The sequence below is a fragment of the Pseudonaja textilis genome, chromosome 4 (assembly GCF_049901715.1).
Source record: "Pseudonaja textilis isolate UNSWEBS1 chromosome 4, rPseTex1.2, whole genome shotgun sequence".
Lineage (NCBI taxonomy): Eukaryota > Metazoa > Chordata > Lepidosauria > Squamata > Elapidae > Pseudonaja > Pseudonaja textilis.
In genome coordinates, this window is record NC_141993.1 from 63,770,955 (window position 1) to 63,787,250 (window position 16,296).

The 16,296-nt window shown below is 36.2% G+C and overlaps 1 protein-coding gene across 1 annotated transcript in view; it reads right to left on the reverse strand.

The window, feature by feature from the left end:
• DNER (delta/notch like EGF repeat containing) overlaps positions 1-16,296 on the reverse strand; it is a 120,553-nt gene that overhangs the window by 14,316 nt on the left and 89,941 nt on the right. The window contains exons 7-8 of the mRNA XM_087933266.1: positions 14,080-14,193; positions 8,365-8,589 (exon numbers count right to left, since the gene is read on the reverse strand). Of these exons, the coding sequence (XP_087789392.1) occupies positions 8,365-8,589; positions 14,080-14,193 (339 nt within the window). The remainder of the gene's footprint in view (positions 1-8,364; positions 8,590-14,079; positions 14,194-16,296) is intronic.

The following is a 16,296-nucleotide window of genomic DNA, read 5'->3' on the forward strand; positions in this document are numbered from 1 at the left end:
CCTAGTAGCACCTCCATGCTCTGGACACTACGCTGACAGAAACAGCAAACCTTCTTGCCACAGCTCGCATTGATGTGCCATCCTGGATGAGCTGCACTACCTGAGCCACTTGTGTGGGTTGTAGACTCCGTCTCATGCTACCACTAGAGTGAAAGCACCGCCAGCATTCAAAAGTGACCAAACCATCAGCTAAAAAGCATAGGAACTGAGAAGTGGTCTGTGGTCACCACCTGCAGAACCACTCCTTTATTGGGGATGTCTTGCTACCTGCCTATGCTTTCCACCTCTTGTCTATTCCATTTGCACAACAGCATGTGAAATTGATTGTCAATCAGTGTTGCTACCTAAGTGGACAGTTTGATTTCACAGAAGTGTGATTGACTTGGAGTTACATTGTGTTGTTTAAGTGTTCCCTTTATTCTTTTTGAGCAGTGTATTATATTTTATTTTATTCTGTACTCTTCTGTTAACACAGAACTGAGATAAAAACTTCCTGTATTAATATTAATTAGACTGTTCTGTTACTGATATAGGACAACAGATATAAAATATTTTTACTTTTTATTCTCTACCACTAACATCTAATGTGAACAAAAATAAATAAATAAATAGCAGCTTTTTTAAAAAAAAAAGCCACTTGAAGTCTCAATCTATGTGTAGAATGTTGGACTATGAATATGCATTGCAGAACAGAATAATGTATACTTTTCATGATCATCCTACTGACTTCAGTGAAATTCTGAAGAGCAAGAGAAATCTTGGGAAGAAAAGTAAATGGAGTTCCTTGTCTTAAAAAATCAGCAAACTTCCAAACATTTATTTGTATAGTACAGACACAGTATGAATCCGGTAATATGGTTGTCATTGGAGCAGAATGCACTTCTTACCTTACATAGAATATATACATAGCTACACACTGGGCCCTTTAGTAGAAACTAGGCAATTCCATCTAGAGAATAGAAACCAGACAATAACTCTGTAATTCTATCTTGATTTCCTATTTATGGATTAAACACTACAAAATATTCTTAATGTAGTTCATATCATATCTATCTGAATTATTTTGATTGGATCAAGATATTTTACTCTTGGAAAACGGCTACATATTTAACAAATATTAATTTTGAATACAAGCAGGTAAGTTTTATACGGCAATTGGACACGGATCAGGTTACATTGATATAGAAATGCCTTTTTCTCTCCGCTAGAGGGCGTCTTCACCCTATTACAGTTTTTTCAAAAAAAGGAGGTCACAAAAATATATTCCTCTGCTACAGAGAAACTGAATCCTGATCTTTTGAACTCAATTGGAAAACCAATATGAAATGCCACCGCAGATGAAATGCAAGGGACATTTGTCCTCCATAAAACTTTAAATTACTGGTGCTTTTTTAAAAAAAAACACCTTTCCAACTGGGTTAAGTAGAGAAATGTTTGTAAGAGATTTTTAAAAACTCAGAGCTGTCCTAACCCTTTCCTTTGTAGAGAAATGTTCGCATATACTGCTCTCAATTACAACAGTACAATTTTGCCTTTGGGAAGAAAAATAGAAGATAAGAAGTACAGTATTTGCACACGTGACAGAGAGGGCCCAAAATTCCTCCTCACCTTCAAGCACAGATTTATAGAAAAGAGGTTAGAGACCCTGAAGAAATGAAAGTACAGGCTGTTCACAGAATATGCCTTCCCCTAACCAGCATCCAACATGACTTTTACTGATTGCATGGCTAGAACTATCAGCTCATTCACATTTTGCTGTTCTTTTGTTTATTTGATACACAATAAACATTGTCGCCATCTTGTTACCAACTTTGTTAATAACAAGATGGCACACAAGGTATGTTTGTTTAAACACTCTAGCTGTTTGAAGAGAAGGATTAGGGGAAAATGATAATTGTCTTCCAGTACTTGAGGGTGGTCACAGAGAAGAGGAGATTGACTTATATTCCAAAGGACAAATGGACAAGAAGTAATGGGTGGAAGCTCGTTAAAGAGAAATCCAACCTTGAAGTAAGGAGAAGTTTTCTGACAGGGAGAACAATTAATCATTGCCTTGTAGAGTTGTGGGTGTTCCATTCCTGCCGGTTTTCAAAAACAGACTGGACAATCATTTGAGCAGGATGGTATAAGGCCTTCTGCTTTGAGCAAGTGCGTGGGTTAGAAGACCTCTGAGATCCCTTTCAGCCCTATTATTATTTGATGTTCTATCTTCTATTCTAGAAGTGTAGCAAGTAGGTATTCTTATTTTCCTAAGTGGCGCTATAATTATTTGAGTGTCTATTAAAGTAAACCATTGTAATGTTGAAAGAACTAACAAGGCAATTGGTGAAGAAAGCTCAGCTTGGGATAGAGAGTTGGCAGAATGAAGAACTGTACCTGAGAAGGCAGGCAAGATCTGAAGAGGCTGTAGCTTGTTGGGAGAACATAGAATGAAGTTGTCCCAGACAGAAATAAGAAAGAAAGAGATTTGGGGCTGAGAACTGCAGGTCCTATGCAAGGAAGCAAGAATCCTAAGAAGCTATTGAAGAAGTTAGAAGAAGTGGATTGGAAGTTTGCAATAACTGCCCTGTGGAAGTGGAATTCACTTTGTATTACAAAACATCCATGTTTTATTTCCTGGGAAAGGGGTAAGATAATATTAGTGGTGGACAGAGGGAGATATGGCAAAAGATAGACATTCCAAGGGTAGAAAATTTGAAAACATAAACTCTAACTCTAGCATCAAAATACATTTTCAACAAATCTAGCACCATCCACCACAAAACTGTGGACAAGCTGATCTGGTGTGCAATACAGAGACCTATTGGTAAATTAGATGAGGAAAGAGTGCTAATCTTCACTAAGAGCCATGTAGCTGGTTCACACATCTTAAACTCTAAATTGGGAAAAGTGAACTGGAGAACATGTTGCAATTTGGCAGCCCCTGGTGGATTCATGGCTCCTTTCAGAAATGTTGGTGGAGGCTATGGGCAGAAGGACCTTGCCCAGCTTGACTGGAACACATTATGATTTTACCTAGAAGAAGATATGCTAAAGATGGTAACTCATCTCTCACCTGGATCAATTTACAAGGGATGTCCACCCAGAAACTTCTACTGGTACTAAGTCCAACAGTTTTGTTTTTACTATACAGGGTACTTTCATTATTGCCACTGCTGCTATATAATATTGTGGCAACAATATGGCTCAGGCCTGGGTATCTAAATTTACCAATTAAATTCTGCCCATTCCATCAAAGTGAACAGAGAATACCTAATGAGGATTCTCAAATGCCACAAAGTGCAATAGAAAAGATATGAAATAGGATGATCTACTCGTCTCCCCTTTGAAACAGCCTTCTCTGTAATGCAAATATATTTTCCAATTTTTATTTCCATCTGAAAATTAGCTAAAATTGTTGTGGAAGACATTTGGAGACTAATTAATTATGATTTTGTAACACAGTTCAATGCTTTAATGTTTTGATGATTGTGATAATTAGGGATAATTAGTTTTATCCTGTTAAGATTTTGCTTTGGTGGTATTGTTGTTGTTCTTATATACACAATTTAAGAGTCTTTTTAAATTGAAGAAATATGTAAAATATATAAACAAAAATATTAAAAACATAAATATTTTAACACTCCCTTTTGTCCCTTTTAAAGAAACCATTGAATTGTAGTTTATGTCACAGTTTATTGGTGTGGTCTCATCATGCTGTGTCTGTTCAAAAATAACTCTCATTTAATCCAATGGGACCTATTCCACATATAACACTACAATCAATATAAGTGCAATTATTTCATTTCTCTCTGGTGTTACAGAAATTCTGCTATGCTTAGTCACCAGAATCATTGAAAAGCAAATCTTATTGCAGCTTTTGTGCTCATTCAGCAATAAATATGTTGTGGAAGGAAAGACCAGAAAAAGCATCCAGTCACAATATTTAAATTCTAAACTGTTGGATCATCACTGAATATTCATCAGTATGGTTATTTATGGTTTTTAGAAGCTTCTTCAAACTTGTTATTGTATGTCTGTATATATACAATATACAATATATATATATAAAAATCCTTCAGTAAAATATGGTGAATAATATGCAAGTAGTTACATCATAACCACACAATTATCTTTTGCCTCTATACCCATTACAGATTTGTCAGTATGTCTCACATCTTCAAAATGCATCTGAATCATTTTTCATAACTTCCCTTTAGCAAGCATTTCATAATCTAACATTGTCAAGCAATCCATCTGTCAGGCAACATTAGTGACCAAATTGGTCTTAAAACCTAGTTAACATCTTATTTTCCATGCAGCAGGTAACAAATCTGTTTCAATTCACATACTGGCTTTTTCATATCAACCACTTTGCAATCTGGGATTTAAACAACCCTCAAAAGACATACCAATTTTTAGTAACTTTTGTGAAGGACCTTCTATTTGTAGAAGTGTGACATAGACATTTATATTACAAATGACATAAATGTGTAATAATGTAATTATCTAACCCCAATCCTTTCATTTCTATGACAGCTAAAATCAAAGATATTGTAAGTTTTACATTCCACCAATATGATGACAGTATCAGTCATGGTGCATATGATGGACGGCCCAGGACATCCTACTTTTTCCCTAAAATCTATTCCCCAAACACTTCTTTGAGCAATCATAGCTTCTATAAGCCATGGAATAAAATATATAGTTTCACGTTATTAGGGAAAGGTGCATCTTCAAGGAAAATTAAGGGGCAGAGTTTTTGATTAGCACAATGAATTGAAATGGGATTATAAAAGGGGTGTAAAAGGGATTATAAAATTAATGATATCAGGTACTGATAAACTTGGTAGTGAAACAAACTACAGAAAAGGCAAAACTTCAGGGAGACAATGGGAACTACCCAATCCTGATATATTTAGGGGCTGATTAAAATCTGTTTTTAAAATGCCATCAGAGGTGTAATGAATCATTCAGGTGTATGCATTTGTGGAGAAAAAATATTAACATGAATCTAGATACAGTACGTAACTTGTGCTCCATTCTAAGTACAGTGCTCTTATGTACAGTACTCATTATTAAATGTACAGAAAAAATAATGTAGGCATTGTAGCTCTGCATGACAGTTTTTTTTAAATTAATTTATTTGATTTTTGCTTTAGAAAAAAAGGTCAGATATTCTCATCAGATTCCATTTCTAAGATGCCATTTACTTTTCGCTTCAAACAACAGAAATAGTGACTGCTTCATACAGCTCAAAATCAAACCATTTGTGTATGAATAGGTACAGTATAGTTCTTCATATCACTAGTTGAAAGTTATCTTTAGGCTATGATACTGTAGACACATTTGGCATTTGCCAAAGAACACCAAGATTGGCAAATTCGCCACTGGCACCCTGTGCTCTTCACAGATGAAAGCAGGTTCACACTGAGCACATGTGACATTATAGTGCTTTCCTCCAAAGTTCAAGGTGTATGGGATATGTAAGAGTATATGTGTGTTTCAAGTTTATGGAGGGGATAAAAAGAAAGATGGACAAATAAAATGTAATCCTTCCCCTTCTTCTGTTATGCCTATAGAGACTTATGCAATTAGTTCATCAAAAACTTTGCTGGCCTGGCCAGTAATCAACCAGTCCCAGCACCAGCTACATATACTGTGTTTCTGAATAGTATCTATTCACTGATTTGTTGACATTCCTATGCCTGCCAGCAGAACTCCTAGAGCCTAGATAAGGAAGTACACCGTCATTTGGGGGGAAGGGGCTTTAACTCGTGAAAAACGCTGAACATATTTTTCACATTAAGAACCTTGAAAAACATCAATGAAGTATCACAGTTCTTCAAGGGCTTGTAAGAATGTATGTAAGTACTTTTCCCTGTAAATGAACAAAACAGGAAGAATTGGCCTCATATAACTCATTTTTACATTTGAAGTAAGGACACTTCTGAAATTTCAATGGCAATCTTTCACTGAAGACTTTTTAACCATGTGGACAAACTTAAAAATGAATTTTTAAAAAAGGACACAAAATATGCAAAATTTTGAAAATTCTTGCCTTTAAGAAGCAAGGGTAAGGTAAATACCAATATTCTAAATTGAACTTGAAACATAATTAGGGATATTTTAATACTAAGTAAGAAATGGTATCCATTTATGGTCCCTTATAGCAGCTTATTTTGAAATAACTGAAATGTCCAGATTATTTCCAAAGACAATCCTACATTATAGCTCATTACAATACTTAACAATTAGAGGTCACACAATGGACAGGATCAATACAAAGCTCTTCCAGATGAGCCCACTGATGATTATTATGAACATAATCAGACTATTTTAAATTTCTCTTTTGTTTGGTTTCTCTGAGTGACATGATAGGAAGTCAGTAATTCAGCAAAAATGTAGATAACGTACAATGATGCAAATACATTATTGGCAATAAGTATCCAACAATATTCTACACTTAAACATTGTTTAAAATGCTTTCCTCTAATTATCTGCTCATTTTTCCCATCTGGAATAGAAGGCTTTTCATAGTGTGTAGTATGTAACATTCTGCAAACATACATCTTACCCTAAGCTATTCCTCTAGTTGAAACAATAGGCAGCTTGCTTGCAGATAATGTCCAAACAATTACTTGGTAGGGCTAGTAATTCCTTTACACATTAATCTGCTTTAAATGTCCTTTTGAATCAAGTTATTACAGTTCTTATTGTAAAATACAGTGTCAAGTGCCTTACAAGGATGCAAAACTCACCCAGACTTTATGTAATGAGTTTAATAGTTACAACTAGGGGTGGAAGTGCAGAATCTTGAGAGTTGAAATAGAAACCCTCCAGTTATGTTTTATTAGTCAGCTCATTAAAGCAGGCCTCTTGGAAGCTTCTGAATTTCTGAATTGACTAGGGCCATATCTAACTGCTCTGTTTACTGTCTTTCAGGTGGACCCCTGGTAGAGGGGAGCTGCCTGTCGAGTCCGATTCAGGGCTCACCATTACAAAGGGGGAGATGAGGAAGCAGCTTACCGCAGGCTAATGGAGAGATGTGGAGAGGGGAGACCCCAGCAACACACAACCAACGGCACTGAAGCATCCTGCGAGCAACAGCTGATGGGCACAATTCACAGCTTGATGGGTGCGGATTCAAATTGACCGGTGCGGATTTAAATCAGCCGGGAGCTGCTGGCATGCCTTGGCCCCGGACACAGGAAGATGGCTAATGAGATTTGCAGTGACTGGATGAGAGGGGGAAGGGCAGACATGGGGACGGGCTGCCCTGGGGCGGGGCCACCAGATGTATGGACTAAGGACTGACTAAATAAAGGTAGCGCTGGAAGGCAGAGTTCTCAGTGCTAACTTTGCATGGGTGTTCCCAACTCATCGCATTTTGCTGTTCTATGTCTCTGTGAAGAAGCTGGATTAAAGACTGATATTGCCTCTGATAGTATGCATTTGAAATCTCTTACTTTAACTGCGTTGGAGAGCCAAGAGGCGGCTGAGAATTTCTTTCTCCCAATCTGCTGGTGCAATGGGTTATGAATGAATTTCTTTTATAAACCAGAAATGACTTATTCTATTAATTGTTTGAGTCCAGATATACTCCTCCTTCTCTCAATTTCAGCACAATTTTTATAGAATTTCTGATTGTAGTTCTGAGCAAAGCCAATGAACATTTTGATGTTCCTGAATTTCAAATTTAATTCTGTTTTTAAAGGGACGTGTCTAAGTGTATGAAATGCTCATGGACATACTTCCAATAATCGGTTTAGAAAACTGAACACAGAGGCTGGCAACAGAAGAGAAATTGAAAAAGATAAGACAAATTAAGTGGGATTCTGAGTATATGCTAAAGAGAATGCTGCAAGATGAGAGAAACTTCATGTTTGAATGCAGCCTAAGTTATCAGAAATTAGATAAAAAACTAAATAAAGTTAGCTCGCATTAAAATTCAATGAGGTTCAACTAGCTGTATAATGATCCAACTCAGGCTGTTATGCTAAATTACTTGTTCATAAAACCTACAAGTCCGTGGATTTTATGTAAAGTAGTGACAATTTAAAATGTGATTTAATTTTCTGTGAACATAATTTAATGTACAGCTATGATCACTTGATTCAGGCGTTTTTAACTCCTTTGACAAATACCTGCCTGCCTACAATTATGAATAAATCTTTCAGACAAAGGATATACCATAGAGTAATTTGCATGTCCAAGTGCTCAATCTATTTCTTTCATTAAACATAGACTGCATAAATGTCATTTAAGTTAATATTTAAAAACCAGCTTTTCAGGACGCATATATTAAACAGGAAAATAAAAATACTTTTAATTAGATATTTCTAGCAAAGAAGATATGAAAGAATATGACAAGAACTTACATACCTGGAATACAGAGACATTTATAACTTGTTCCAACACTGCGACAAATGCCATGAGCACAAGGATTCAGAGCACAGAAGTCAATCAGGTGAGCACAGGTAGGTCCTGTAAAACCTGGACTGCAGCTGCAAGAATAGGAGACTCGATCTGTATAACAGGTCCCATTGTTCTGGCAAGGAAATGAAGCACAATAATCGACTTTGTCTGCACAAGTTGGTCCCAGGAATCCTAAAAAGACACAAATGGACCTAATTTGTAGGCTCTCTTCAAATTCCAAGCAAGTATTTGTCAGGAGCAAATAACCAAGAATAGCAGTTGAGTTCAAAGCACTAACAGTTTATTCTTGCCACCTATGCACAAGAACCTGAGCAACTAACAGCTCAAGCTAAATTAGTGTTAGAAAAGAGTCAATAGGATTCACAGTATAGGTGTGTGTGAGGATTTGGCTGTGCAATTGCGCCAAACTAATTACATGTTTAACCCCACCCTTTAGGTCTGGCTGCTCATCTCCTACATTATTTGTCTTGCAGTTATTTAAGCAGAATGTTATGAATAAAATTATCTTAAAATGCAAACTGATACATAGTGAGATACTAATATTTGGCAGTAAATTGATATTATATTGCTGAAAACCCAAAACATTTTGTACCACTGGTAAAGAAAGATTTTTTTAGAAATATGTCATACTATATTATTCTGTTGTTATAAGAAATATATACATGAAAGCAACAATCAGTTAAGTTCATACCACTCCGCTGTTTCTTAATAGTCTAAAGCACCGGTGTCAAACTCGATCACATCACGTGACATATCATGACGTATCGTGGCTTTTTTGCCTTTGTGGAGCTGGGGTGGCGTGGCCTGTGCGTGACATATCCGGCCCTCAGGCCGCCAGTTTGACAGGCCTATTCTAAAATAACCTTACCATTTCATATCAAGGACAAGTTAAGACACAAGTTATAGTAGAAATGGAAATGAAGAATTTTGTTTGTTTGTTTTAAACAGATGCTAGTTGTTTGAAATGATGAGATGGCCAAATAGAATAAGGGATGGCAAAGTAAAGAGTTGTAATTTTCAGTTCCTCTAACAGATTGTAAATTCGTAGTCACTACATCATCTAAATGGAATATCCTTTACATATTTAATTTCTGCAGGGAATTCTGGGAAATCTTTGGACCAGGTTTGGTTAAACACCAGAGGATTTTAGAAGTGGATGATTAACCAACAACCATTAATTGACATTAACAGAACATGAGTCCCGATATGAGATCAAAAGGACTGGAGTGATATGAAGAATAACATGCACACCGCCCCTATATAAAATTATATAAGAGTATTAGAAATTCTAGAAAAATCCTCAAGTTATCCTTTATAGCAGCATATGTCTGCTACCATAATGATGTTTTCCAAAGAATCAAACCCAGTGATATCCCCAAATAGATTTCTTCCTTCTCACTCCCTTTTAATCCTATTAATTGCCTCATACAGTGTCTCAACCATATTTATTATGGTTTGAGCCATCAGTTGGATGTTAGATGAAAAATAATTTTAAAATGTACATTAGTTTCAAAGCCTCAGTCTCAGTCAACTGGAAAATGACATAGAGTTATAAAAATCAAAAAGGAAAGCTGAATGAAATACAACTATTCTCATCAATATATTGTACAGTTGAAAAAGTACTCAACAGGAATTACAGAAATTTGTAACCAGGAATTGCTTAATATGAAGCATATCTTTATGGATTATTTATTACGCTATTTGTAGTATCCTTCTTCTCTAATTTAATTGCTTCAAAAAATTACTTTTCACTTTGGCTCAAAATAGTGGTTTGTAACCTATTGATCTTAGGTTTATGATATACATTTGTCATGCTCTAAGAATCCTTTATTATCTCTTGTTTATTATTGTTTCTGGTCATGAATTTTATGTTCCAATTAAGCAATTGGGAAAAATATGAAAAGTTCAATAGAACTTACTTCTTTTTCCTGCATAACACAATAAAAATGCCCTTTTTATGACCCTGTAATTCTTTAATTCAGGGTTGAGTCTGGATGATTGGATGGAGCTGAGCATTTATTGGCCAGATGTGTTTCCTGACAACACGCATAGTTCACAGCAGATATTCTTTCTTAGGAAATAAATATTTGCCGCTACCTAGGTTTGAACTCCTAACCTTCCCAGTGTGAGATAAGCATCTTCACCACTAGGTCACCATGCTGCTTTCTCTGGATAACACACTGCTAGGAACTAATCCTTAAATTAAAGGGCTTGCATTTCTTAAAAGATTGATAACTCTTATTATCAAGGCTATCATCAGGACAGCAGGATTTGGAAGGTATAAGGGATTTTTGACTTTACAAATTTCAAGTTCTTCACCCGTATTCTTCATCCTTCTGAAAAGTGGGAAATCCCTGTGACGCTTTCTAATACATACTTACTATATATATATATCTATCTATATATCTATATATATATATATATATATATATCTATATATATATATATATATATATATATATATATATATATATATATATATATATATATATATAAACTATCCTTCAGACAAATCACAGAGATAGATCCATACTGAGCAACCTAAACCAAATAGAAAAATGTTCTTTTTTTCCAATGCCACAACTTCTCACAGATTCAGGAAGCTTCTGCATTATATAGATATAGATATGCATGATATAGATATAGATATACATACATATACATACAGTATGTGTATATATATATATATATATATATATATATATATATATATATATATATATATATATATATATATACATACATACATACATACATACTTAGATACAGGCTAACTTTTTCAACGTGGTTCAAATTTGTATTATAGAACAGAATGCCCAACTTTTTCACAGTTTGCTGTTACAGCAAATCTCAATGAGGGAAAAGTATCATAGCAAAAACATCCACAGTAGAAAATTTCATGGCAGTTTAAAAATAACAGTATGTGCAACTTAGCACCCTAGGCTTTCCAATTTCCCAGGCATACTGTCTGTGTCTGTATTTTTAATCTCACTCTGCCCACGCACAACAAGCTTAGATCTGAAAGTAAAAGTGAAAGATAGAGTGGATGAAAGAGTAAAAAAATCTAAAATTCATACTATTGGAGAAGGAAAGTACTATTTTGACCCATATATCTAGATTAAAAGAATAAAAGAGAAGCCTGATTAATCTGATCAGTGAATATGTTACTTTCATGTTTTCTAGGAAATATTTACTTTGTACTGACTGTGGAAATGACTACTAGTTGTCAAATAACATACTAGGCATTTCATTGTGGTCCAGCAAACAACAGGCAACAAATGCAATTCTCTAATATTTTAACTGACATATATGAAGATCTTCAAATTCAAATACTGTGTCTCTCACAAAATAAGACCAGGCCTTATTTTTTTTTTTGAGCCCCCCCCCCCCCAAATGGCTAGGCCATATTTTCGGGGGTGACTTAATTTCCTCCCCCGCCTAGAGCATCCCATGTGCACGTACCTCTCCACGAGGTCATTTCTATCAGCCGACGAAAGCTCCCTGAAGGCAGAGTCCCCAGCTGCTTCGGGGCAAGGCGTGGCTGCCCGCATCCCCTCACCATTAGACAGTGTCTTTGGGGCGATGGAAGCTCCCCCGAGGGCAGTCCCCAGCCACTTTGATCAGCTGGTAGAATCATCTGCAGGATGAGTGCACATGCACACTCCCCTCGCCGCAAGGCCGCTTCTATCGGCCTACGAAAGCTCCCCGAAGGCAAAGTCCCCAGCTGCTTCGGGGAAAGGCATGGCTGCCCGTGTCCCCTTGCCATTAGGCAATGTCTTTTGGGCGATGGAAGCTCCCCAAGTGCAGTCACCAGCCAGTTTGATCGGCCAGTAGAAGCGGCCTTGCGGCGAGGGGAGTATGCATGGGTGCTTGCCCCGAGGCCGCTTCTACCAGTCGATCGAAGCAGCTGGTGACTCTGCCTTCGGGGAGCTTATATTGGCTGATGTTCTATCGGTAGTAGATCGGGGTATTCTAGCCTAGGCTACCTGCAGGGCACTCCTAAAGGCAAGTTTTCTCCCCACCCCACCCCGCCTTTCCCCCCATTTCTCTTCACCTCGTGTAGTTCTAATAAACGATGTGAGAAATGGTGGGGAAACACATGGTTTAAATATACCTAAATTTTGGGGGTGGGGCTTAATTTTACCTCATGCCTAGAAATCATGCTGGGCCTTCCCATTGGTGAAGGCCGTATTGTTGGAGAAACATGGTACATGAAAGAAACTTTGTTTTAGGGCGGTTGTCTTCCTTTCTTGTTTATTGTATGTTAGTCAATGGTGTTTCTAACCCCCCTAAAATTTCTGTTGATGTATATTTACTCTTTTTATATATGATTATACTGCAGGTATTGGCGGTCCCCTGAAACATGTTTACATTGTAAGCTGCTTAGAATCCATGGAAATGGCCAGGATACAAGCAATGTAAATGAATAAAATGCACAAATTCATACATATCAGTTATCTACCTCAATTTTGGCTAAGTACAGATATATTCAATGTGTAAATATTGCAGTCCATTATGAGGCTGCAGACAACAGCAAAGGTGCCTATAAAATCTAGGATAAAACCCCCCATTCATTATGAAAATCTATCCATCCTCTTCTCATTTTAGACACAGATTTTGTAGGATACTTTAAGAAAGCCATTTAATTTAGGTTCAGTTTTAGTGTCTGTCTCACTATTCATTGTTACTGTTTATATATTTGTTGGGAAGAGTCAAAAATATCTAAAATTCTCTGTTTAAATTACTGGGGTTGCTCTGTTCATAAGCTATAGCATAATTGGTAAATGGTTTACTAATTATAGAATAGAAGTTCAGTCTAAAGACAGGTAGAAAACTAGTGTTACAGCATGCTACTGCAAATACACTTTAATTATCAGCATTTAGCAGCTTTCCCCAACTACCGTAGACCATATTAGATATGCTGAACTTCAACTTCCAGAATTCTCAGGCTACAGAATCCTAATACAGATTGTTATTTAGTAGATATATTTATACTTGATAGTAAATCAATTTATATAAAAAGAATTTCAAACCAGATACAAGCTACAACAAAAATCAATACACAATGTTATTATCTGAAACATTGCTAACTCTATAAACAAAAGTCAACAGAAGAATTTTAATAGATATGCTCACACATTCTCTTTCAGACAGGGAACACTCACACATTGTTCATTGCAACACACCAACTGCTTACACAGCAACACATAAAAGACATGTATATATGTCCATGTATACTTTAGGGTGGGATATTTTTATTCATCAGAGGTCAAATTAGCTCCCAGGATCTCATAGCAGCATGATGACAATGAGCTGTGCTGTGTTTGCCACTGCCTAACCAGTTTTTCTCTACAGATGAAACTATGAAGCGATAATTCTCACAATGCTCCCACTTGGTAATAGGGGGTACCCTTTTTTGTGCAGGAAGAAGGAATGCCTGCATAAAAGGTGACATAAAGATTTTTGCAAATGATCCAAGCACTGGGGCAACTGCAAGATGGCAAGAATTCCTTATGATTGGATAGGAAGATTCTGGTTTGTATTCACACATATGCACATACAGTGTGTCAACTTATCTTGGCAAGAGAGAAACAACAACACCCTTAAATGTTCTATTAAAAATATGTACCTTCTTAAGTATTACTTAAACTTACTGCTTACCTTCTGGACATTGGCAATTGAATCCACTGTTACTCGAATAGCAGGTCCCTCCATTCTTGCAAGGCTGTTGAATGCAATAGTCAATCTCTGACTGACACATTCCCCCAGTATATCCTTCAGCATAATAAAATAATTTAAAAATATGGAAAGGAAAATACATTGAATTAATAGATGAGTTATTGGCATATTATAATAGCATCCAAAACATTGTTCCTATATTAAAGAGTTCACAAGGAATTGACCACACTTCAATTCAAATTAAGACTAATATAATAGGTAACTATGATATATGGTGCATATTTGAACTATATGCATTACTCAAACACAGTTGTGAGTTGTCAAAAACAATCCACAATATGCTTCAACACTGACTCTGGATGAAAAGTGATACTTGTAATATATAATATATGAGGTTAGTTTTTCAGGAAGTGAGAAGATCCAGGCTTGGAAACCTTGCTTAGAATAGTCTTTGTTTTCTTTTAAACTCAGATTTCTAATCCCAGCCTGGCTCCTAGCATTCCTAGTACCATCAGCATTCCAATTAAAGATGTAATTTCTTTATAACAATGTTTGCAGTACAGTTAACAGTTCTTTTCCAGTGACTGGGCAGTTTTCTATTTTTAAGACTTATACAATGCGTTGGCCAAACTATTACTTCTTTTAGCTAAATGAATATGATTTTTCACTTGCTTTGACCTTGACAGTACATGCTACTCAAGTAATTCTACTTTAAAATTAATTGCAGGATTGTTTTAATCAAACAGTCTTTCTAGATAATATAATTTCAGGCATTATTTAGTTCTCTTGGTGTGTGTGTGTGTGTGTGTGTGTGTGTGTGTGTGTGTGTGTGTATTTCTCTCTATTTCTTGATAAGAATACTTCTGTTATTATTTATATTACATACAAGAAATGTATACTTTAAGAGGCAGCATCTTGTTTACAGTACTTAAAAGAATTCAGCTTTGAAAAATTAATATGTTGTGTAAACAAAGGAGAGAATATTGTACTGTATAATTTTTAACTTTGGTAGACCAATCTATTCCAATTTATCCATCAAATATATAAAAAAGCAATCCAGTACTTCCAACAGAACAGAGGAATTGGGTATTATGGGGAAAAGACATGGGAGTCTCTTCAATTATTTTCCTATAATGATATAAAATTGAGAACCTCACTATATAGATGGACTTCAAAATTCATCATTCCTGCCAACTAATTATACTGGCCAGAACTATCAGAAATTCAATACCACTGAAAGTCACAGTTTGCTATATAACTCAATTCTGCTACGTGGGGAAAATCTGAAGTCCCCTTCTCTTTCTTTAAAAAGGAAGTGGAGAGACTGACACAGACATAAACTGAATAGATCATCTGTTTTACAATATCTATGCAGTACCACCTGACCCCATTTTATTGCCTGCTGATCTCATTCTGGTATGTAGGCTAATGCAGATGTAACAAACTTCCAAACCTTTCTAAGGAAATTGTGCTTCTGGAACTAGGCAAGTCACATTAACTGGAACTCCTAAATAAAATGTGCATCAGTGATATGAAATGTATCTGTTACGTCCTGTTTCCAGTAATTCCAACGCTGTACATAATTTAACTATAAACCCCCCAGTAACAAACAATGTACAATTGTCATTAAACACATAATAAACATGAACATAATCAACACATAGAATAATACACCCCAAAATGTGTAATATTTCATTCATCACATCAATGACAGCTTACACAACCATATTATTGGCCCTGCAGGCCAGGTTTTGTGCAGCTCCATCAAACACTCTTGCATGTTTTTCTAACACTTGAACTGAAATATGTTAAAGCACTCTAGAGAGGCTGGAATCTATTGCTTGAAACCACCCTTCCAGCCATTCAAAGCATCTGCTTGTCCCATTGAGAACCCATCCAATAGAACTCATCACTTGCACTCTTCAGTGAAAGTGCCTCCCTTGTGCCAGGGAGTCTCTGCATAAACAATAACCCTTGAAAAGGCAGCTTTGAGACTGACTTGCCAAGATTCAATCTGTTTTTGATCCGTTCCATACAGTTCATCACATATATATTTAACCTATATTCAAATATGTCATATGCATCATCATTGGCATCCTTCAGTCTCAAGAGACTATGGTATCATGCTCTAAAAAGAGGTCCTAAAAACAGCATCTAATGTGGCTATAAAGGCCAATTCAAGAACAGCAATCCCTTCCA